Genomic DNA, 24,473 nt, shown 5'->3' on the forward strand with positions numbered 1-24,473 from the left:
ACCCCAAGGCCACTTTTGACTCTCCCACCAGGCACCCAGATGGTGCCCATGGACCCGACCCTGCTCTCGCCCTCAAAACCCTCTGCTGCGGCACGCCACGCAAACACGGGAGGGAATTCCATCCGTCATTTCTCTGGCTCTCGCCCCTGCCCACCACAAAGCACCTCTTTCCAAACACCGGGACTGCCTTGCCACCACCGCAGCACGCTACAGGCTTCCCAGACCACTGGGCACGAGCTCAGCCCTCCACCGCACGCCTTGACAACACCTCTGCTCCAAGAGCCAGAGGGTGACACGCTCCCGAGGTGTCACGACGTCCGCCGCCACGCCGCTCCTGCCTGCGACCCGTGCCGCGACACCTACCTCTGGCCGAGTCCGTGCACTCGCGAGACGCCGACGGCAGCTCCCGAGGACGGTGGAGGCCCGCGGCCATCCCTGCGAGGGGACGGGACATGCTCTGCCCCATCCCAGGCTATCGACAGGGGCGCGGGCCATCTACACCGCATGCTAAAAGGACAAGCCTGGAAAAAAGCTGCAAAAAAACCCACCCTCAAGTCCCATATCAATGATGAAAAGCTGCAAAAAAAACCCCCAAAGTCCCACATTGATGTCAAAAACCTGCAAAAAAACCCCCAAAGTCCAACATTGATGCCAGAAACCTGCAAAAAAACCCCCAAGTCCCACATCGATGCCAGAAACCTGCAAAAAAACCCCCAAGTCCCACATCGATGCCAACAAACATCCAGCTCTGCTGCGCTGTTGCACGCTGCTTTCACATCCGAGTCCATGTCCGATCTCTCTCCAGGTGAAGTCCCTCTCTCACCTCCACGCAGCGGGATGGGTCGGCAGCAGCTCGGCCACTGTTGGGGTGCTGTCTCCTACCCTAAAAAAAAACTCTGGCTGACGTGAGAACAGTCCTTGGCTGGGCGGCGGAGCCGTGCCTACGAGGTCAGGTCCTGCAGAGCTGCACGCAGCCACAGCTGGGCTGCCACCAGGAGGGTCGCTTGGACGCGGTGCTCCCCTGAAGAGCTGGAGGCTGCCGACACAAACACAACAAGACCCACGTGAGCTGGGGCCCTGGCACGCACCCGACGGGCACCTCCCTTTTCCCCGACACCCCCCGTGCCCCACAAACTGCACCAGTCCCACACCCTCCTGGGTGCCCCATCTCGTCACTGGGCTCCACTCCAACAAGCCCCTTAGCTGGCCTCCAGACTCTACTCTGTCAGCTGCCGGCCAGCTCTTCAAACTCTGCCATCGTTGGCCTCGCAGCCCTCAGGCGCCGTGCCGCCAGGCACCCGCATCCCCCGGGAACGGCACGTGTCCGGCTCCCTGCCCTCCGCCTCCCTCCTGTCTGCGACACGCCACGCATTCCGGCCACGTTCCCCACGCCGCTCACCCCTATGGTCCCTCGGCTCCGGCACAGAAGCCCCCTGCTACGCTTGCCCCGACTCCTCCCGCACCGCCCCCGGAACTTGCCCCGGCAGCTCTTGCCGTCCCCTTGTAGCGTTCCCGTCACGCAGCTGCACAGGGGTCCGTCCGCCCGGCTCGTGCAGATCTGCTCGCAGCCTCCGTTGTCCTCGCACCAGTCCGATCCTGGGCACAAAGAGCAAAGGACAACACCTGAGCGATGCTCCCAGACCCCAAGCCTCCAGTCCTTGGCTGCCTAAAACCCACAGTCCCTGCTGCAATGGGGCCCACGAGAGCGTGCCCATCACCTGCCAGTCCCCCTCTGCCCTTCTCCCTGAGAAGCAAGCTTCTCTTCATTCAAAGCTTACATATGGCTTGTTAAACATCTCCCCTCGGCTGATTTTGGCGCAAGGCGTTGCGAACTTGAGGAACTACCTGCCACGGACTCTGCCATCACCCAGTCTCCTGGGTGACTGCCCATGGACCCCTAGGAACACACCTCCCAGAGCGAGGCGGACCCCCGAGGAGGCCCACACTTGCATCCATCGACCAGCACCTGCACACCCCTCCGCCTTCACCTCCCGGTAGCAAAAACCCTCTGAGCGCTCTCTTGTACTTGTCCCCACTCAAAGGGACAGCCTCTCCCCACAGGACACACGCACGCACGCCCCGGTGCCCCGGGATCCTGCCGTGCCGGGGCGTTGCCCCACGGCATGCCACCGCGCTCGACCCGGCAGGCAGACAGACCCGCAGCCTTCCTTGGGGTCACGCACACTTACGCTTCCTCCTAATAGGCCCCACCGAGATGATCTGCTCCTTGGGCTCCTCGGCGAACGCGCTGGCCATCCTCGTGTGCTGAGGGCAGTTCTACATGGGGATAAACACCACCTTCGTCACTGTCGGCCCCTGCCCGGGCACCCTCCGCTCCCCCCCTGGACAGCCCGCCACCCAAAGGGACTCTGCAACCCCACTCAGAGAGCACGGGTCCTGAGGCGACCTGCCCGTGGTGGGGCTCTCCTCTTGGCACCTAGAGGGACACGCAACCCTCCCGGCTTCACCCCCCGAGGCTACGTCTCCGGCCACCTCTGCGATGCCGGGTCGAGCTCACTCGCCGCGCGCCGCTGAAGCCCTGCAAAGCGAGCGACCCGCCCCTCAGCGCTTGCCCCACTTACTATTTTGCAGGAGTATTTCTCAGAATCACAGAGCGAGACGGCGCAGTGGAGGTGAACTTCGTCGTAATCCCCGATGAACTTGAAGACGGTGACGTGGAAGCGACACGTCAACGACACCCCGTTCTCCTCTATGCCAATGGTGTTGTCCTTCATGTTTTGGCACCTGTGCAAAGCATCGATGCTCACCACGGCCCTCCCGTGACTGGGACCCTCCCTCAAGGGACACCGCTCGCCCCTCCCATAAGGCCCCTCGCCCCACGTCCCGCAGCAGCACGCTTAGATCCCGCCATGCCCACCTTCTCGCCCACTTCCCGAGACACCTCTGCCACTATCCGCATCGCTCCCTCTCCTGCAGACACCCCGATGCCCACAGCACGTGCGACACGAGGAAGGCCGCTTCTCTCTGCAGCTGGGACTCCGTTGCATGTGGGCACTCTGGCTACCTCTGTGCTAAGCAAACTAACTCCTGTGCTAACAACACAAGCTGTCCTGTTTGCCACCCCTTCCAGATTTTGGTCAACGGTCTCGTCGACCAAAAGGTCCCACGCTCCAACAGACACCACCACCCCTTCGAGCACCCTCCCCGACAAACGTGACTAAACCCAACCGGGCGTGCTGGGCCGCCTGGCCCATGGTCGCTCACCCTCCCTCGATGATAAAGTAGCGCAGCTTGTCGTTGCTGTCCCGCGACGGGGTTGCGTAGCACTTGTTCAGCATCAGGATCAAGTGGTTGGAATCGGCCCCGACGACAAAGACCCCCACGTAGAGCACGTCCCGGGTGGTGAGCACCACCTCGCCCTGCCGGTAAGGATGCTTGTAGGAGGAGTTCTTGTACAGGGCCATCTTGGTCGTGAAGCTCCCTTCCTGCGTCGGCACCGTCAGGTTAATCACGCTAACGATGACATAAAAGTACCAGTTCAGACAGAGGAAAGGCTACGAACCCCCTCACCACCTGCTCACATGCTCCCACACTTCTGTGACAGGAGAGGCCGCGTGGCTCGCCCCAGCTCCTCCTACCTGAGCATTGGCCGCACGACTGAATCCAGGGAGATCTTGATGTCCAGCTCGTAGGCGCAGGAAAACTCCACGTTGATGGTCCGATCCCGAGTGATGATGTTGCCCGTGTTGTTGGCGCTCTCGATCCACACCGTGTTCTTGTACACTATATGCGTGCTGTTCGACTGGAGAAAGAACACAGGAGTCGCTCAAGACTGGCCATCTCTGCTCCTCTGCTCCTCACGAATGCCTTGGCCCCCACCCCTCTGGCCAGAAAGGGTACGCTACGGCGGGGCTACGAACTGCTGGGCAGCATCCTTACTCTACTCCCCCGCCTCCTCCGCCCTCGAGTTCACATGAATGACAAGACACCCAGGATGAACAGCCCAGACTTCGCTCCCAGCCCCGTGCGCCCCGGCTCACCTGCACCACGTTGCCGCAGTTGCCTTTGGTGTTGTTGATCTGGAAGGAGATGAAGTCCTCCCCTTCGATGCCGGGGCAGTGGCGGTCATTGACCCGCACCCCCTCGCGCTCGAAGCCCAGCTGGAACAGCTTGCACTTCGAGATGGACACCTCCATCTGGGCAGCTTTGCAGGTCACCTCTGCATCAATGATGTCATGGGTGGCTAGAGGAGAAGAGAAGACAGCGTCAGATCACCACCAATGCCAGCGCAGGCCTAGGCCAGGCAGTACGACGGCCCATCGCACGCCCCGCGGCCGGGACCGGCGGACTCACTGTTCCCATAGGGCGGGGGCTCGATGCAGCCGCACAGCTCCCCGCCGTTGTCCAGCTCACAGCTGCGGTTGGGGCAGTCGGCGCCCACGCAGGGATCCTCCACCACTCCTGCTAAACAGCACAAGACAGAGCACAGATACAATCTTCATCCTCGGACCTCAGGGCCGGCGCCTCTGACTGCCCCCGCCCCGCCACCCCTCTCCCCTTTCTCCTGCCAGTCGCGGTCCCGGCACGACACGGCTCCCCTCGCCCCAGAAGACCCCCAGCTCTCTTACAGCAATTCTCCTTCTCGATCCACTCGGTGCCCAGGATGCCGAAGGTGCGGCAGGCCTCGCCGTAGGCGGCCAGCGAGCCGCACAGCTGGACCTTCTTGTGGTTGTAGCAGCCGTCCAGAAAGCAGGACTCGTAAAAGGGCAGGGGGTCCAGGAGGCCGTAGCAGGGCTGGAAGAAGCCTTTCATGTCGGTCAGCTTCAGGCAGTAGCTGTCGCTCTGCAGCTCCTGGATCTGGACGTTGTCGCAGGAGGCGGCGTACTGCGAGTACTGCAGCTCGTTGCAGCTGTGGGCACCGGACACGTCGCGGGGGGCTCCCGTCACGGCCGGCCCCGCTCCCGCTCCGGCCCGGCGGGGAAGGGCCGTCCCACCGCTCACCTCTTCTGCATGCCGTTGGTCTTCCAGCTCTGCGCCAGCACCACGCTGCTGACCGCCGGCTTCCCCCGCAGCGTCGCGTAGTCGTCCGTCCGGTCGCCGTTGAAGTTGCCGCAGAGGCCGCACACCTTGTTCTGCAGCCGCTCCCCGATGGCGATCTTGATGACGTTGAAGCCGTTGTAGCGGATCTGGAGGTCAGGGCTGGAGTCGATGACCAGGAAGCCCTCCTGGCTGAAGATCTTCGTCGAAAGCCCCGTGACGAAGGGGATGCTCACGTGGCTGCCGTTCACCTGGCGTGGCAGAGGACGCGAGGCTGACGTCCCTCTCGTCCCCTCCGCCTAGGGACGCGAGCGTGAGCTGCCCGCAAATCGCTCCGCGACTGCCTCCCGACACCCCGCCTCATCTTTAGCGGGGACCGGCATCCGTCTCCTCTTTCTGTCCCGACAGATCACGAGAAGCACACCTCTTCCCTTAAAGGCCCGCACAAGGCTGCGCCGCAAAGGGAACCTACTCATGTGGAGAGGCTCTAGCCTGGGACTCATCGCTCACCACGAAAGGCTTCAGTGCCCGTCAGAGACCGAGCAACACCACGCCGATAGCCAGCCCTCCATACTCCGCTGCTCAAAAGCACAGCGTCGCTCACACCACCGAGAGGCTAAAACAGGTACGTGACTACAAACTCCTGGGCTGTAGATGGCCTTGCCTCCTGCCAGCCCTTTGGTCTCAGCCAGCACCCCTCCACAAAGCCCGACAGATGACGGCCGCATCCCTCACCTGGAGAGCTGACTCGGCCAGGACACAAAGCCGCCGACAGAGCCTTCACGGAGACTGTTGTGTAGCCCCGTGCACCATCCTCCTCCGCTCAGGAGCCGGTTCCCCGCCACCCGGTCCGCGGCCCCGCTCCAGAGAGGGTGGACGCCCCTAACGAGACCTTACCTTGACGGTATTCCTGTCACTGATGAGGATCTGCTCCTCGTTGATGTAGAAGTACACCGGAGAGATGATGGTGAGGTTGGGTGAGGACCACTTGTCAAAGTTGATGATGAGCTGGAAGGAGAAGTCCGGCAGCTTCTGGCAGATGGTGGAGAGCACGAAGGCGCAGTTGGCTGGGAAGCGGAGGAAGGCCCCGTCGAAGGTGCGGAACACGCCGCCGCCCGCCGCCAGGCAGAAGGAGCTCCTGGTGCTGAAGCAGCCGCGGACGCCGTTGCGCAGGGCGCACTCCTCGTCCGACTTGCAGTGCCGCGGGTCGCACTGGATGAGGTTGCGTCGGAAGCAGCGGCATCGCCGGGTGCAGTCCCCGTTCCAGAAGAGCTGCTTGGGCTACAAAGAGGGACCCCGTCACCAGCCGGGAGTGCTGGGGACCCTCGCCCTACTCTCTGTGGATGCTCGAGCCGAGTTTTAGGTGGGAGAAAGCCCCAAGAGAAGGGCGTGAGCAGCGTACCTCATAGTATTTGCCGTCAGAGTAGCAGCCGCAGTTGTGGGGAAGGATGCAGCTCTTGCCATTGAGGACGTACCCGGGGTCGCACTGGCATCCCTCCACGCAGTAGCGGCTGCAGTCGCTCTTCAGCCGGATGGCAGCGCATCGGGGCTGGCACAGGGACACGCAGCTCTCGTAGTGGCTGTTGGGGGGACAGCTGATGGCTGCAACGATACCAGAGGACACAACAGTCACAGATGAGCACCCCACACAAAACCGACCCGGCGGCCAGCCGCACGTGCGGCAGTGATCCCCACTGCTGGTGTCCCTGGGGAGCTCGCTCCCCTGCCAAGGTGGTTAACGTGGACCACGTTGCCCAGAGCTTGACCCGGAGCTCCTGGGCGTGCCAATGAAGGGAAAAGGCAGCGTTCGTCCCTCTGTCCTACTCGGCTTGCCAGCGCCCAGTCCAAGCTGAGCGACACTTCTCCGTTACTCACCGCTGACTCTGAGCTCCTGCGCACCAGTTTCCCAAGAGCCTGCTTCCCGTGCTCCCTGCTCTCCCCGAAACAAGCCTACCCACTGACTCCAGGTTAACATCTCCCTCTGGGAGGGATGCCTGGGCTGGCCCTGGGGCCTTGCAGGCAGCATACAGAGCCTCCACACTCTCCACGGTCAGACACATCTCAGGGGACGTGTTTTTGCTGGGCCATTGAAGCGCAAAGCCTGTGAGGGCCGCTGCCCGTGCCTGGGCAGGTCACTTCTCCCCACGCCCCGCCGGGGACCGTTTCAGAGCCAGCGTGCAGGGTGGCAGTCGTTGGCCTCGCCGCCCCCGACTCGTGAAAGCAGTGCTGCCTTAGCCACGAGTTTGCTCGTTAGAAGAAATAATGACATAAATTTAATTTTCAGTCCTGTTAGCAAAGACAATTACTTCCCATCTGATTTGCCAGATAGATTGGCTGCCAGAGAGGCTCACGGCCCCCATCCTCGGGAGCCTAATTGAACATCGCATCGTTATCTTATTGACAAGAACATGTGGCTTCACTAGAGCAAATACGGCTTTGAAGCCAGCTAATACAATTCCTGCTTAACAGCAGAGGGACGGCCGATACCTTCTGACCTCGAGGCTTCCCCCCGTCCATCCCTGCTCCCGCTATACCACACGCAGTTCGTAACAACTCCAAGAGAACGCAGCACCCCAGACCCAATCCCACACCACTGCCCCACCCGGCAAGCACAGGAGGGACTGGCTGCCGGGTCGCCAGCCTCCCCCTCCCTCATCTGCCAACGGATCGCTCTGGTGCCCTCCACGGTGACTACGTGCACACCTACTGCACCGCTTTAGCTCGTCGCTCTATCGACTGCCTCCTTATCCAGCAGGGAAGGAGGGGGTCCCTGGGGCCGTCCCCGGGCGCTGATGATGGGGACCTGGGGTGCGTCCGGGTCGATGGCGCAGAGGTAGCGGACGCCTGCCGGCGCTCCGTGTAGTGCTCCGCTACCTCTCTACGGTGTGAGCTCTGGCAAGCGCTATGGCTACAGCGGACGCCCTGGGAAGCCCCTCTAGGGAAGAAGGGCACAGAGGCAGGGCGGCACTTACAGCACGAGGTGAAGTTCCTCCAGCCGGTAATGGCGATGCCCTGAGTTTGGCACGTGCTGGCGTAATTCTGCAGCCAGCTGCAGGCTGTTTGCATGGCTCCCCCGTCGACACAGGTGTCAAAGAGGCAGTTCTTATAGAAGAAGCCGGGACTGATCTTGCTGTGGCACTTGGCGAAGACGCCGCTTTGGCTCGGGATAAGGCTGCAGAGCTGCTGGGGTTTCCAGAAGCCTTCCACCTTCCCGCAAGCTGGGCAGCGGTCGCCGCAGCCCACGCGGCAGAACGCGTCCCGCTTCGCCCAGCTCTGGACGAAGTCGGCGACGCCGGCTGCCGGCGTGCCGCCCGCGGCCACCAGGTCATCCTCGGGGTTGCCGTTGTAGCGGCCGCAGAGGCCGTAGGTCAGGTTCTGGAAGCTGCGCGGGATGGTGACGGAAAGAAAGGTCTTCCAGTCGTACACCACCTTCAGCCCAAAGTCGGTCTCGACCACGATATGAAAGCCAAAGGCGAAGATGTTCACTTTGCCCTGGCCCAGCTTCAGGGGCAGGTAAAGACGCTCGTCATTGATCTGCAGGAAAGGAATTGAGGCACGCTGTGAGCGGGAACAATGATCGGAGCTGTTGTGGGAGGACACGAACGAGGGCGGCTCGGTGCTCCCAGAGGAAGGTCCCCGCCACCCTTGCCTCTACATCCAAAACAAGGCAGCCAGAATGGAAGCCCTCTCTGAAAGCTGCGCCCGACAGCACCCGAGGGACGAGCCCGAGCGTACGCCCTTCCCCACCTCCTGAGCCGTAAGGCCTCGTCCCTAGGGAATCGCTCCGTGGTTTGGGAGCCACGGCAGGGAGAAATAACCACGGGCCTCGGGGCCCCGCACTCACCAGCACGGTATATTTGTAGGCACGGTGGATGACGATGTGGTAATTGAAGACCTCCACTTCGACTTCTTTGACCCACAGGGCCAGAGAGGTGTCCCGATCCTCGTTCTTGGCCGTGACGGTGAACGCCGGAAAAGTGTCCGAGCGCTCCGCTCTCGGCAGGGTGATCGTGGTGCACAGGACCAACGCGCAGCTGCTCTGGAAGTCGAAAGAGTAGCCGTCGAAAGTCAGGTAGTGTCCGTAGCCGGAGACGATGCAGGAGGCGTCGGTGCGGACGTGGCAGAAGTAGAGACCGTTCTCCTCCAGGCAGTACTCATCGTCCTTGCAGGAGACGTTCTCGCAGTACACGCTGTTGTCGGAGCCGTTGCAGTAGCAGAGGAAGTGGCAGGCGATGTCCATCCAGAAGGTCTGGTTGGTGGCCAGCTGGCGCCCCTCGAAGTTGCAGCCGCACTCGCCGCGGGGAACGCAGCGGGCGCCGCGGAGGGCGAAGCCCTCGTCGCACTGGCAGCCCTCTGCGCAGGTGTCCGTGCAGACGGGGCCCGTGGCCAGGGTCTCGCAGGTCTCCACGCAGCTCATGCACTCCTCAAAATGGCTGTTCTCCGGGCAGGCGAGAGCTGCGGGGCCGATAAACACGGAGCGTGAGTTCCCAGCTCCGGCAGCCCCGGGGCAGCACGGGGTGGAGGAACGGGCGAAAGGTGGGAACGGGTTGAGCAGCAACCGATTTGGGGACAAATAAACCAAAAGGGGAACCTCCCTCGGGGCACTAAGCTTTATTGGGCATAGCTCTTTTGATGGCAAAGCTGCTCTTTGGTTGACCCATAGGGAAAAGAGTAGGATAACTGCCCCAGATTGCCAGTGTTTACACACCTCTGCCCCTGCCCCTACCCCTTCATATGAGTACGGACATCTAATCGGGTCAGGATCTCCTCCACAAACAGCCCTTCTGCTATTGACTCTCTTCCAGATTGGCCACAAAGAAGCAACCTGCGGGGAAGTGGTATCCACTTGAGATGAGAGAGGAGGCAGGGGAAAGAGAGCCCGTACTTTTTGGCATCCCATAGGAAAAGCTTCTCTACTTGGCAAGCTCCCGGTAAAAACACTCTGCCCGAGGTCGGCGGGGTCTACGTCCCCTTCTCCCCGCCCCAGATACTTAAAAACTTTGGCAGACTCACGGCAAAAGCTGTGGCTCCTCCACTGGCCGACGTCCACCTCGGCGTTCTTGCAGGCGCCGGCGTAGCGTGCCACGGAGTCGCACAGCTCCGACAGGTTGCCCCCGCTCTGGCACAGGCGGAAGAGGCATGTCCTATAGTAGGCCGAGACGTTGACCACACCGTGGCACTCCAGGAAGGAGCTGTTGGTGGGGTCGTTGATGATGCCGCAGTTGGAGCGGCTCCTGTAGAACTTGAGCAGCTCCGAGTCATTGTTGCAAGCCGCGAGGAGGTCCCCGCACTCCCCGTTGCAGATCTCGTCGAATGTGGTCCAGCTCTCCAGGAAGAGCTCCAGATTGTCCGTGCACTTGCCCTTAGGCGGGCAGAACTCGTCGCTGGCGTTGCCGTTGAAGAAGCCGCACAGGCCCCCGGTGCAGTTGAAGTAGGCGGTGGAGAGGCGGATCTCCAGGAGGCCCGAATCGTAGTAGCCGATAGCCAGGAGCCCCTCCGACTCCATCATGGTGCCGTTGTCGCTGCGGTAGATTTCCAGGCGGCCAGAAGGGTGGAAATAAGGCAGCTCCACGTCGTAACCGTTCACCTGCAAGTAACAAATGGATTGAGGCTTCAGGGAGAGCAACGTGACTTTGCCTGGCCATTCCCGTCTGCTGGCCACACCACGCTAAACGCTTCCTGACCCAGACCCCGCCCTCCAAAGCCCTGAGTCTCCTTCGAGCTGGAGGACATGGCTATTTCCTTGCATTTGCCCCACAGAGAATGTTTGTCCAGGGAAAAAAAACAGTTGCAGGACACAACTGCAACGTTGGGAAAGTCTAAAGAGCTGACTCGGCAAGCAAACGGGAATAACGGCACCGTGACAACACCTTCGCAGGCCCCTAAAGGGCCTCCACACAGTGATGGCCCATGCTGGCTTCCTCCAAGTGCCACTGTAGTGCTCGAGGGCTCAACCTGGGGGGATGTTCTGGGGCCACTGATCTGCAAGCCCTTCCCCAAGGGGACATCGAACCACAGCACAAGCCACCGCCTCCCGCCCCAGGCCGGGCCACCCTAAAGGCAGCACCTTTACCTTGATCTCAGAGAGGCTGGCACCTCCGATCTTCACCTCTTGGCCGACTGCCTGGATCCGCACGACCCGTGGCCCGTTGGGAGCAGATACGGGCTTCTTTTGGCTGATATCCACCTCAATGAAGTCCGGTCGCTCCAGGCAGGTTTTGAGCAGTGTGTAGGAATGCTCCAGCGGATAGGGGAAGGCGACGCCATCAAACGTCTGCAGGACCTGGTTCTGCCCCACCAAACACAGGCTCTCCCGCTTGGGGTAGCAGCCCCGGTAGCCGTTCTCAATGGTGCAGACCTCTCCTTCGGGGCAGGTGGTGTTAAAGCACCTGGCCTCCCCGCCGTCCTCGCACTGGCACTCCACCGTGCAGTCTGCCGCTGCCCAGAAAGACTCCCCGATGGTGTAATACCGGCCGTCCACATCGCAGCCGCACTTCTGGATGGGGACGCAGCGGTTCGCGCTGAGGACGTGGCCTTCGTGGCACTGGCAGCCCTCGGCGCACGGGGAGGCGCAGCCCAGCGGGGCCGTGAGGTCCGAGCACGTGGCGGGGCAGCTGCTGGCACACACCGAGTAGTGGCTGAGCTCCGGGCACCGCACGGTCGTCGCTGTGGGTGCAGAGGGGAGACAAACAACAGGAGGACTGTGTTACAGCATGGTTTGGGGTCAGTTTCCTCTTTCCCATCGACCCTCAACAGAGACAACACAGAGTGACCCAGGAGTGCTGCTTGATCATAGAATTGGCCCCTCCATTTCCCTCCCCAGCCGTTCTGCTCATGCAAGCAACAGCTTCTCCAAAACAGCCCCAGAGCCATCGAGCCACCCACAGCTATTTAATGCCACGCACAAGGAGGGTGGGCCAGGAAGCGTGCCATCGACCAGCCCCCGCTCTGGTCCAGCCTCCATCTCTCATCACAGCAGCCCATCGTCTGCAGAGCGATGCGGAGCTCCCGCCTCGTGCCCGCCTCGTGCTGCCCTTTTGCTGGTGCAAGAGTCTGACGCCGTGGAGAGGAGGGACCGATCACCTCTCATCCGATTCCCTCCCCTGGATCTCTCACCCCTCATCACTGCTGGGCACACAGGCAGACCCCTGACATCGCTCCCCTCCTCGAGCGGAAGGGTCCCGGCAGGAGCACGCTAACACTTACCGCATCCCGTCTGGGCACGCCACTCTCCCACCGAGATGCCCAGGGCCTGGCACGCCGCGGCGTACGCCTGGATGGCTTGGCACAGGCCGGTGCCGTTATCCCGTGCGCTGCAGAGGTCGTAGACGCAGCTGTGGACGAAGGCGGTGGGGTCTACGACGGCGCCGCACTCCCACAGCGGCCCGCCGCTCTTGTTGATGAAGCCGCAGTATTCGGGGGTGAAATAGAGAGACTCGGTGGCGGCGTCGCAGAGGCTGCAGTTGTCCAAGCAGCCGGGCGAGCATCTCCGCTCAGGGTGCGGCACTCGCCAGCTCTCGCCCAGGTCCGGCACGGTCGCTGCCAACCTCCCGTCCGAGCGGAGGGTATCGTCCTCGGGGTCTTTATTGTAATTCCCGCACAGACCGCACGTGGCGTTGATGTACGTGCCTGGAACGGAGACGGAGGCGTAGTGTTGTCCGTCGTAGGTCACCAGCAGGCCAAAGTCGGTCTCCAGGGCTGTGGACAAGCCGCTTTGGTAAACTTTTATTGCACCCAGTTCCAGGGAGATGGGTAGAGACACCACCAAGTCGTCCACCTGCGGGAACAACGCCAGACAGCTGAGCCGGTGTAGGAAATAACACAGAGCCCTCACACCGGGACACAGACAAGAGCCGTACAGCCCCGTTACGGCGTCTTACAATTAGGGACATGCGCAGAAGGACGTCTGTCGGTAAGCCACAGGCATTTGCCACCGCGCCTGTCACCCGTGCCCGCTCCCCGAGGGATGCGCGGTGCCCAGAAGTGCCATCCCGTGCCCCCCGGGCTGCCATCGCGGTCTTGCCGCTGCCTCAGAGGAGCCGACCCGGAAAGTTCTCCCCTTCTTCAGCAGGGCTCTTACCTTCGCTTTCCCAAAGCCGCCCTTGGGGAGGACGATCTTGTGCGAGTAGACCTCCACAAAAATATCCCTCAGCCAGGAGACGGAGGAGCCGCCTCGGTTCTCGTTCTTGGCCTCCACGCTGAAGTAGGGCAGCTGGGAGCCTGGCCAGCACTGCCTGGCGAGGAGGTAGGAGCAGGAACCCTGGAAGTGAAAGAGGAAGCCATCGAAGGTGTGGTAATGTGGATCTCCAAACACCACGCAGGTGCTGCTCTCCACCGGCACGCACTGGAAGAACTTGGTCTTCGGCTCGCACGCTTCAAAGGGGCCGCAAGCCATCTCCTGGCAGAAGATCTCGTTGCTGAAGTCCAGGCAGCGGCACTTGGTGGTGCAGTTGGCATTGTCCCAGAAGATCTCCCCTTGACGAAGAAATTGTCCTAGAAAGACAGAAAGGGAAAACAACCTGTGCTACATCACTTCTCTAAACAGAGGAACATGCTCTAACTGCCCCGCATCAGTCCTCGGAGGGGTCTGCCAGCCCTACGAGTGAGACCACCGCCAAAGTGTCCCGCTGGGCCTCTCAGCTGCCGCCTTTGCACAGAATCCCGGTGGGAGCCGCTCAGCAAAGCACCGCGATCGCAAGCTTCGTTTTCGATGTGCGGTGCGTCCCCCATTCGAGTCCTCCCTGTGCCACAAGTCCATTGGATGGCGTGAGCGCTGTCACAAATGCAGGGTTTGTGCCAGACCACGCAGGCTGGCTAACCTGAAGGTTATTCCTTCCTTTTTGCACACCCACCACCCTCTTTCTGCTCCAGTATCGTGGGACACGAGAGTAATTTGTGTTATTTTCTCAAAGGGCAAGTCCACTGGCAAAGCTCACATCTTTTGGAGGCCATCTCCAGCGCTGTTGCTGTACTTGTGCCGTCCTTCAGCTTTGTTGCCATCTCTGTAATTCCTCCATTCACGTAACTTTGCTGGTCAAAGAATGATTCTGCCATCGGCAGCCCAGAAGCAATTCACTCCCATTCAGAAAGAGCTCACAGTAGTTATGAAACCAAAGAGCTGTTGATAAGTAACTTCCACACCATACACCAGTGACGATGGGAAACGATGAGCGATCGCACTGCAATACACTGAGCAGACTTGTTACACGGCGGTACTATAAAGGGAGGCAGGTTTGTCTGGTGAGAGACATGAGAGGCAGAGAGAAGACGGGAGAACAAGGGTGGCAAACACCAGTGAGAGCTTCCCTCTCCTCCATATGGCTGTCTTTCACACTTCTCAAGTGCGCGGCTTCCGCCGTGCGTGCTGCCTGAATTTACCTCTCCTAAACTTTTTGTTCTCTTCCCTGCCTCCGACAAAAAACAAGCTGTTTTCCACTTCCCTGCAACAAACACCACCTCCTCTTAGCGAGACCCGCTTGTGAGGGCTCCCACGCCAACCGTCCTGGTGCAGAGGATTTCAGCAAATAAGCACTGTTAGACATGGCAGGCCCCTCGCCTCCGACGCCTCACGCTGCATCTCCTCTCAGGGAAGGCGACCGCCTGTCCACCTTGAAACCCAAATCCAGCGGTGGGATGTACCTGTGCTGCCCTTGTCACCTGCAAAGCCGAGACTGGCTTTAAGCTCCTTCGCTAAGTCCTGACTTTCTCCCTGGGGTCAGCGGTCGGAAGCGGCTGGAGCGGTTGGACCCAGAACCTCCACTGGGGCTGCGAGAGCCTCGGGATCTCGTGAGCCTTCTTTGGTACAGCCCTAAACCAGGACATAAAGAAGCCACACGTCTTAGCGGTGACATCTCGGCTTTCTGTCGGCAAGTGACAATTCTCTCTTGCTAGAAAAACTCCTGGAGCACAGCGGACGCTCCTGACAGTTTTATTTGACAAATGGTAATGCCGTAATCTCTCTGCAGCTGAGTCCCTGTGCAGTCGCCGTGTGCTTTTATTAATCCCTTTCTATTCCCGTGTTTTCAGTGACACACGCACAGACGCTGTAACTGCTGCATGGGCACGGCATTTATCCTACCTGGAAAACCTCCACAGGTCTTTCTCGTTGCCACCATCAGAGTCACAGAAAAGAATCAAGAGAATGGCTCGGTGGCATTTAATTCCTGCGAAACACTCGAGCCCCATCCACCCTTGACTTTGGGTGAGGGTTCTGCTTCTGGCCTGCAGAGACAGAGGCTTACAGCAACACCACGCTACCAAAATCCCCAGAAGGAAAAAACCTAGCACAGATGACAGTTTTGCTCGCTGGTTGTCAAAAGAAACACCGAGAGCACAGAAGACTCCCAGGTGTTTACGAGCCCCTCTCAGTTTTCTCCGAGCTGCCAAGTCAGGTCTCATCCACGCTGAGAATTTGCTGCGTATAGTCCTTACGAGCCGGGTCCGGCCATCCGTGAGCGTGCCGACGTGCCCTCGTGAGAGGCAACATCACCCAGGCCAAAGGGAACGTGACAGCCGACAATGGCGTCTTGACGTACGCTGCCGAGGATGCTCTCTGGCCGAAGGAGACGTGCCCGCGCTGACTAACCTCTCTGTCTGCTCTTCAGGGCTTTAGCCTTTTGCCGCGGGCAGACTGACAGTTATCGCTGGAAGTTGGGCGAGACTTTGGGCTGCACGCAGCGACTCAGAGACACACAAAAGACCCGAACCCTGCTCGCGTGTTTCTGTCCCTGCAGCTGCGGCTCGAGGGGATGCCTTAGTGCAGCAGCCCAGAGCGGTCAGGCACCTCTCCACTGGGTTCCCACAGCGTTACCTTTTGCTACGCTGCACCTCAACACTTTAACAAACAAACTATGCCGTTTCCCCCTTACCTCTCAGGCTGCAGCCATTGGCCGGATCTATTTCTCTGCCGTCTGTTTTGAAAGCCCAGCGCCCGGGGACGTTAACGTTGGTCGTTTCTTCAATATTGACTATATCTGGGGTTCTGGAGCCCGGGACGCTAAAGAAGTCGGTGATATTTCCGCCATTGAAGCCAGCCTAAAACAGAGAGAGCACATTTCACCATACACCTTTGCTACAGAACAGTGATGCTGCATTTCCGTGCTTCTCCACCCCCCGCAATAACTCCTGAGCCTGGCGCCTTTAGTTTTAAAGTGTCTTTTCAGGGATTTCAGTTTTCAGAGAGTTTGGATGCGAGTGACAAGCTCAACAGATACTATAAGCAGTATGGACGTATATTGACACATTTATGTACATATATATATATATATACGTGTGTATGTATGTATATATAAATCTGTGGGTGTGTGTATTAAGTGGCCAAGATACAGTGATGAAGGGATGGAGGGAGGCTCCCCCAGGGCAGGGAACCTTGCCCCCCTCGGGCAGAGGGGCTGGCTACGGCACTGCTGCTAACACCAGATTTTGGAGCGCTCCTCCCACTGTGCCCCGCAGCTGGCTTGCAGGGCCAGTGCTGGGGGTGTCAAGGGACCGAGTGGCATGAGTGAGCATGGATAGGTTGGGAAAGCTACAGGCAGCCATCCGAGAGCTCAACAGAGACAGGGCTATGGGAGCGAGAGCCTCACCTGGGCCATCACCCCGCCGAGACCGGTCAGGGGGTCCCCTCCGCTGGCTGTCCCCGTGGTCCAGCTGATTTCGTGGTAGTTAAACATGGCAAAAGATGACACTCCGTCTGTGATGAGGACAGCTTGGAAAGTGTTCACCTGTTGAAAAACCACGAGCACATTCACAAGGTGAGACTGATTTTCCTCACGCTCCTTGCCTGCCCTGTGTCACGCTCGTCTCTGGCCTGGACGAGTTGCAGGAGCCTCGCGGTGAAGAGCGGCAGAAGCCGAACGAGACCCAAAATACAGCACGCTCACTGCTCCGACTCCGCCAGCTCCCGTCACCACAGCCACCTTGTCAGAGGATGAGGAGACCGTCTCCGACCCAATTTAACGCCAATAGATGGCAGCATGAGAATGAGCTCATGGGGAAAAAGCAGTCGGCAGGATTCAAGTTGCATGACCCGTTCTCTTCCATTACCCTGCCTTAGCCTTATTCCTCGCCGCTTTATCTTACCTGCTTCCCTTCCCTGTTCTTATCCTACAATACTGTTAACAGTGGATTACATCCAAGCCAGCCACGTGTATTACGCGCTTTGCTCGGCTGCAAAATCCCCTCACTTCCTACTCGAGCTGCTGCTCGTGGTCTTCCTTTCACTTGACGTGACTCTGCATTTCCAGCCCCCCAAAACTCCAGATACATTCACACCACTGCCAGCCCCGGGTGGGAAGGGCGCGCTTTGCCCCGAGCTCTTCCCTTTTACGTTGCCTCTCAGAGGGCAGTGGGAGCTGCCCCGGTGCCAGAGGTTTGAGATGGCTGGCACTCCTCAGCAGGAGCACCTACGGGAACCACAAACATTTCCCTGGTTGGTGCTCACGGCCAGACATGCATCAAGCCATGTAACAAGGCTCTTGGAAACTGAACCCATTTGCTCCGGTGTCATCGAGAGACAACAACCGCAGCGTCCCCGAGGCCACATTCGCAAAACCGCTTCCTGCAGCTCTTCTGCATTGCGATGAATTCCCTGCTCGAGTCGCATCGCGCTATTCCGCATGCCAGCCCGGAGCCCTGGCCGCTATCGAACGGGAGGGCTGCTCTATAACAAAATAAATTGCATTGTGTTGCAAATGTAATTCTTCAGGCAATACACGAATCTCTATATTGCTTGCTGTCTGCAAATATATATATATGTACTTTTTTCCTGCAAGCACTGCCAGGACTGGCAAAAGACACGCATTACATCTCAAGCCTCTCTAACAAATGGAAAAGAGCTGGACTGTTTCTCAGAGCCGGCTCCTCCAGTCAGAAGACGCCAGCTTTTGGCATTCACGGTACACAGGCTAATTCTAAACAACCCTTTCCCCAAACAATAGCAGGCATCCCTCGCTCGCTGTCTGCACCCTCGGCTTCTGCACAGGCCCTACCAGCGACGTGTCAGTGGTCCGGCACAGACCTCCCGACGTCAGTTGCGGTCGCAGCTCATGTATTAACCAGATATTCAACAGCCGTGACTCCCTGGTCAGTCTGAATCAGTCTCCCCATGCAGAAAGGTCAGTTGTCATCACAAAAATGCTCTCAACATTCCCTTTGGTTTTCCCCTTCGTATCTCAATGTCCACACAGGATTTCAGAGCATCCATTCAACCCTTTTCTACACAATGCCCTCACCACCCTCTTGCATTAGCACTGCGGAGAGAGCGGTTCAGCCTTCGCCGCAGAAAAAGCCATCACGATTGGAAACCAAAAGAGGTTTTGCCAAATAAATACAAATTAAAGCTGCCATCTCCTCTTTCCTGTTTCCAACTCCTCGCAGAGCGGATCGCTTCCAAAACTTAATTTACCGCAGATTCCTGAGCTAGAGCCTTTTCTGCCGGAGCAGCCCTCCCTCCTCACAGAGGCAAGGAACAAATAATGACCTTAGCTTCATTTCAAAGCTGCCGTGGCCTTGCAAGACAAGCTTGGGACGCAAAACCAAGCAGACTCGCATTGAATCCCAGGTAGACGTGAGCGGTGGGGAGGGAAGGGCGCGTTACAAAACCCAGCCTGAAGACGGTGACCACACAGAAGAAGGGAGCAGAAGATTACGGCCGGCCAGCCAGCCAGCCAACGAAGGGCTTCCCATCCACCTCTACAGCCCGTTCCTCTGTCACCCCGCTGAGTGCAGGACCTACTTATCCTGGACCCTGGTAGTGGACGGACCTGATCCAGCATCGGGGGGTCAGTGGGGGTCTGCCCTCCGGTCCCACTTCAGGACGGGATGCAAGTGCACGCATGCTTATTCTCCACTCCATCCCTGGGCACCACTCGACATGCTGCCGTCTCGGGAGGAGCCTGCTCTATGCTCACGCTCTGAGCACACGCATCTCAGCACGCTCAGATGCCGTGCACACAGGGTGCTGTCGGAACCTGGCTGGCTGCTACAGGGTGCTTCTGGGTCTCTCCCGACACCCTGGCCCCACTACGACCACGATAACCTGCCTTCAAACTGAATCACTCTTCATAACCTGACAGCACAGGAGCGAGTGGGAGGCTCGAGTGATTTATATCACTACAGAGCTACTGTTCAATGCTAAAACTTTGGCTCCTTGACAAAGGCCTTTCTTCCGAGGCGCCTGTAGCCCCTGCACAAAGAGCGCCTTTGCTTCCGCGGTGATGAAGCAGAGAAGCGAAGGCTGCCTGTCACGGCACGAAGGAAAAATGAGATCTGCATTTGTAGCTAACAAAAAATAACCATGCTACGATCAAGCCAAAAACTCCTAACTGGTGTCAGAGCCTTTTCTAGGCACGCTGCCCACAAACAGCAAAGAGGCGATGCTTTCCCTGGAGATCTGAGAGCAGGGAGCGAGGCTGGTACAGCTCCCGTGGGAGAGAACGAAAGGACCGTGGTGCTCCTCTGCCCGAAAGCGACTCGCTCAATTTTACACAGAAAGGCCAGGACAGTTCTATATATACACAGACACATACGCAACCATCCAACACGACCCGTCACGAAGCACAGCCGATCGCTTACCGGCGTCGTGCTGCTTCCTCCGTAGAAAGTGACCTCCTCCCAGGTGACGATGAAGATCCAGATGGCAGAGAAAGAGGACATGTCTTTGAAGTGCTTGCGGATGTCCTTGGAGGCTCTCCTCAGCAGCTCGGGGTCCGTGCTCTCCCTGTAGTAGATTTCTCCCCGGATGCCGTTGTGCACGTCCGCCCAGAAAGGCGCGATGAAGGCCCGGCCGTCTGTCAGGGGGAAGGCCTCTGGCGTGAACTGGCTGACGAGCGCGTTGAAGGAAATCACGCCGTTGTTGTTGACCTGCACAGAGAGACATGCTTTTGTTTGAGCAAGCCTTTGCAGGTAGCAGAAAGCCGCTGGTTTATCAGAAAACATGGGGTGAGCGACTTTGGGCAGAGGGGGGCTTATAATAACGACCGCTGGTGAGACAGCCTGACCATCTAGGCAGAGGTTCAACTTCATCCTACCGGTGGTGGCCAAAGGCTGAGTGCAGGAAGCCCCAGGCGGGACAAAACCCTCAAAAGTCTGCAAGACAGGGCTCCTACGGGACAGTGCAGGAGAGACACCCATCAGAGCAGGATGGCACCCGGCTCGGCTGGGACCCTGCCGTGGGGTCCCTGGTTTACCCAGCTTTTGGGGAGCGGCTCTGCAGCACTGAGATCCAGTCGTACAACACGGGTGGCTCCCAGGAAAAAGAGCTAAAGCATTGGGCCCACAGCCTTCAGTTTTGTTGTAGAGAACAAGTGGCCTTGCTGTCCTGGATGCTAAAATCTCCCACCACACAAGGATTCGAAACCCCCTCGGGATTACGGCTTTCCCGGTGTACACACGGAGCCGCTCGGGCAGGGGAACAAGGGAGTCTTTGCCTCTCTTCTGAACCTGCGGGGCTGGCAGGTTTATATCCTGCTTTGGACCGGGCAGACCCACAGAGACGCTTGGGATCTGCATACTGTCACGCTGACTTAGGCCCCTCTCTACGGCACTGTTTTGACGTGCTCGGGTGAATCCCCTCTTAGCCCAGCCCAGAGGAGTTGGTGTCCCCCTTGCCCGGCTTTTGCTGTGCCATCACCCAAGAACAGCAGCCGCCTGTCCTTGTCTCAGGCACCTAAATACAGGTCCAAACTATTGCCCTTGTTTTTTTTCCCCTGCGGGTCTCTGCGTGTTCCTGTTTCTTGTCATATAACAGAAATAATGTTCCTTGTGTCAAGGCCTCAGCTTTGCTGTGCCATTTAATCACCTACAAAGAAAATTTATTGCCTTTTATATTCCTTCCCCATGAACATTAGCCCATTAAATATACCTTTGACTTTCTTAATCATAAAACCTATCAGTTGATGAAATCTAAGAACTTGTCAGGTAGGTGCTAATAAATCTCCCGATTCCTGACGACGAGGAGAGCGCATTTAAAATGCAGCCGCTAATGGCAAGGAAAAGAATAAAGGTCTGCTGCTCCACTTACATAAATGCTTCTGTACGGGGCTCCAAAAAAGATGAATGGGATGGAGATCTTGATCTCAGGAGAGCTTCCATCATCAACTTTGGGCGTTTTCGTGTCGTTCTGCCAGAACGGATACAGACTCGCCAGGGCGTGAGCTGCAAGGAGAGGGAGAGGAGAGTCCCGATGGCAATGTCAGACTGGTCCTGACTTCAGTGGCCTGTCCCCAAACGCTGACCTCCTGTGAAGAGTGAAATCGCTGCCTTGCCCTCACCTCCCTTCCCGGTGCGGACGCACTGGGGATGCCGAAGGTCTGCTGGCCACCAGCCTGCACCTAAGCCATGCAGGGCTTCGGGCAGGGGTGGAACTCTGCACCGTGCACTGGAGGCAGCAGACTAACAGTGACTAGCCAAACCAGTACGTGGCCACCGTGCCAGATTCTGCATCGCGGACGCTGAGGAAAACAGCACCAACACCCAGCATCGCCAGCAGCCAAGGGTTGTCTGAGGCCAGAGCAGAGGTGGTAGCTCTGGGACAGAGAGAGCATCATTCACAGGTTATTTTGGGCAGCAGTAAAGTGGCCACAGGATGTCTTTCAGATGGTGGGGTGCTCAGGTGCCTGGGGGCCAAACAGCACTGAGACCAGCCCCCTGAGCTGTGCTCCTGGCAACGGCCACCCTCGTCCTGCCTGCACTGCAGAGCCCTCCCAGGCACCAGGGCCAGCCCACCCCGCCAGCCCCCGAGGGCTCCTGGCACTGGGTTACAGCCCGAGGCGTCAGACTGCTCCCACATTGCCTGGCTACATTAGGTTTCCTGCTAAAAGGCACTGCTGGTGAATATCATCGTCTCTCCTAACAATATTTCAGAAGAGGATTTTGACGTGTTTCAACACAAGCCTGACTCTTTCTACCAGACTAAAACCCATCGGCCTGAGTCACAAGCAGGCACTTCTGGCCCCAGGGCACATGTCCTTTCCTGTTCCAGCCCCTGCCAGACCTCATCCCCCGTTCCTTGCAGTTAGGTACTGGTGTGGCTCCTCACAGAGCAGATGGGGATTTTGCCACATTCCCCTCCTCTTTCTCCCCTCTTTGATGTAGAAAAGCAGAGCCCTGTCCTCACGATATTCAATCTCAGCTGACATGAGCCACTGGGCTCTGAACAATCCTGGCTCTGTTCACCTGGATTCGGGATATGCTTTTCTTTCCCAGGCCCTTCCTTGCGCTGTTCAGGGACCTCCGGCCAAGGCCAGCGTGCTCTGTGCGCTGTTATGGACGCAGGAGGGGCCCTCGGGGTTGCCCAAGCTGGGGGATGCTCTCTCCTAGCCACCCTGAAGATGCTCCCTGCTCGAAACTGCCTGGGAGCAGCGACAGTTGCCGTCTGAGCCTCCTTCACAGGCTCAACCAGTCCAACTTCCCTTGGAGAAAAGGAGACAGGGACAAGCCTGGCCTGACCCCGCTGCATTTTGACTTCCTAAGATACACGCGTGTGGCCCAAGCGCCCCGCCAGACACGAAGGGAAGCAGCGTGTGACAGTGTCTGAGCCACAAGCTTGGTTTCACAGATGTCTCCGAAGGGCCACAGCAAAACTCCTGGCTGCCAGGTAGTAGAACAAGCCTTTGCACAGCTGTTACACACCCGAGGGGTTAGTACAGCCGAGGCACAGCGACAAGACACGATTTTACTTGTTTTTTAAACAGGAAACTCAGCAAAAACTTCTCAGTGCCAGCTGCTTTAGCACTACAAGCGCCACACTACCGCACCTTTGCACGCGTCATCTCATCTAGCCAGGCGGTCCAGCGGGTCCCGCCGACTGCGATTTTTGCCCCAGTGGGAATTTGCCCCAGCCCCGATTTTTCCCACGGGGAAAGAGAGCCACAGCTTTTGCCCGAGCTGTCCTCAGCCTCACGGCAACTCCGTAGCTGACCAGGGAAACTCCAGATTTCCCAGCTCCCCAGCTCTAGGCTCCCTCGCTCGAGGTCCTCAAGCCAGCCACACATCTAGTACCAGCCATGCGGTGCACCACACAGAGGCTTTCCCTGCCCATGCCAGCTCCGCTTGCCCTTCTGCTAATTGAAACATGACAAGGATTAATTCCTCCACAAAACTAGGGAGCTGCTCCTGTGCATTTCAACATCATAGAAAACCACGGCTCAGAAGGGGTCCCTGGCTGCCAACCAGTCTCATCTCCTGCCCAAAGCAGGGCTGACCCCCCGAGCAACCTCATCCAGCACCGATGTGAACACCACCCCTTCACAAAACACAACACACCACGAGAAATGGGGGGCGAGCGCAAGGAGAGGCTTCCCGCTGCAAGTTCCCCCTGGTTCTTGTCCTTGCTCCAGCCAAGGGGCTGGCTGCGTTTTCCAAGCCCTCCATACTTGTGGGGTCTGTGGGCACAGCACCGCTCCGAGGTGACCGCTTTCCCAGTGCCCGAGCAGGAGGTACTCACCGTGCTGCCACGCAGTTATCACCACAAGGGCCACCCAGGTTCCGAGAAACGATCGTTCGTTCATCCTACGGGAAGGAAAGAAACCCGGACACGCATCACATCGGTAGGAAACTGCATCCTCGAGCAAACCCCGGGTGATGCCGAGCACCGTCGCTTCCCGAAGCCGCCCGACCGCTGCCAACACACAGACGTTACAAAGATGGATGTCTCTCACCTGCCAGACAGCCCCAAAATGCCTGCTCCGCTAAGTGGGGTAACGAGACCTCCCAGGTGATAACAGCTAATCGCCCTGTGGGTATTGTCAAAGTAAGCCCATAACCACACCAAAGAGCTGCTGCTACTTTCACGCAGCGTTTGGAAGTTGTAAATAGCCCCGTCTCTCCATGGGCTGTCTATTCTCCTGACAGTTCAAAAGCAATTCCTCCCTGATCCGCTTAGCACAGGGATGGATGCTTCTGCCTGACTTCAAGGGAAGCAGCTTCTCGGTGCTCCAACCGCGAGAGCCGAGACAGAGCTGTGGTGTGCTCGCGTAGGTAAGGGCCTTCAGACACCGCTTGGACTAATCCTTAGCTGGCTGCTAACGCAACGATCGCTTACCGGTTTGGACAAGCGTGGAAGAAGCACAAACAAACATTTACACAGCTGGGCAACTCCTGGCTGCACAGGAATCAATGGCAGAGAGAGAAGCAGGTACAGGGCTGGGAAAGCGAAATCCTGTGCCAGCTTTAATTCCTTCTGTGCCTAATGCAATTTGTTACTCATTATTAATTCAATAGAAAATATCACTAAAACACCTGCTTCGATTTCTTCGCCCGTCGCTACTGTTCATTACGCACGGGCACGGCTCACCTACAGCTCCCAGGACGGTACCCTGCGCTCCCAGCCTGCGTGTGCCCATTGGAAAAGAACACGATCAGCTTTAGACTCAAACTGTCTCTACACATTACTCGTAGCCCTAGTTTCAATACCAGCCTCTCTGCCTTCCCAGCTTTATACACCCCTTGCGCTTCAGCTGGGTGGACATACCGCTGAC

General features: G+C 58.4%; 1 protein-coding gene across 1 annotated transcript; it reads right to left on the minus strand.

The window, feature by feature from the left end:
* Positions 1 to 941: 941 nt before the first annotated feature.
* On the minus strand, positions 942 to 23,504 carry TECTA (tectorin alpha). Its single transcript, XM_068418183.1, has 23 exons — positions 23,441 to 23,504; positions 21,017 to 21,150; positions 19,570 to 19,857; positions 16,581 to 16,718; positions 15,867 to 16,032; positions 13,079 to 13,491; positions 12,205 to 12,775; positions 11,072 to 11,664; positions 10,012 to 10,585; positions 8,843 to 9,453; positions 7,971 to 8,532; positions 6,401 to 6,600; positions 5,896 to 6,279; positions 4,963 to 5,249; positions 4,590 to 4,870; positions 4,315 to 4,425; positions 4,002 to 4,204; positions 3,600 to 3,763; positions 3,226 to 3,474; positions 2,583 to 2,745; positions 2,190 to 2,277; positions 1,480 to 1,596; positions 942 to 1,036 (listed from the first exon to the last, which is right to left on the minus strand). The coding sequence occupies exons 1-23, from the start codon at positions 23,502 to 23,504 to the stop codon at positions 942 to 944; spliced, it is 6,456 nt and encodes a 2,151-aa protein (XP_068274284.1).
* Positions 23,505 to 24,473: the final 969 nt, after the last annotated feature.

The sequence above is a fragment of the Nyctibius grandis genome, chromosome 25 (genome assembly GCF_013368605.1).
Source record: "Nyctibius grandis isolate bNycGra1 chromosome 25, bNycGra1.pri, whole genome shotgun sequence".
Classification (NCBI taxonomy): domain Eukaryota; kingdom Metazoa; phylum Chordata; class Aves; order Nyctibiiformes; family Nyctibiidae; genus Nyctibius; species Nyctibius grandis.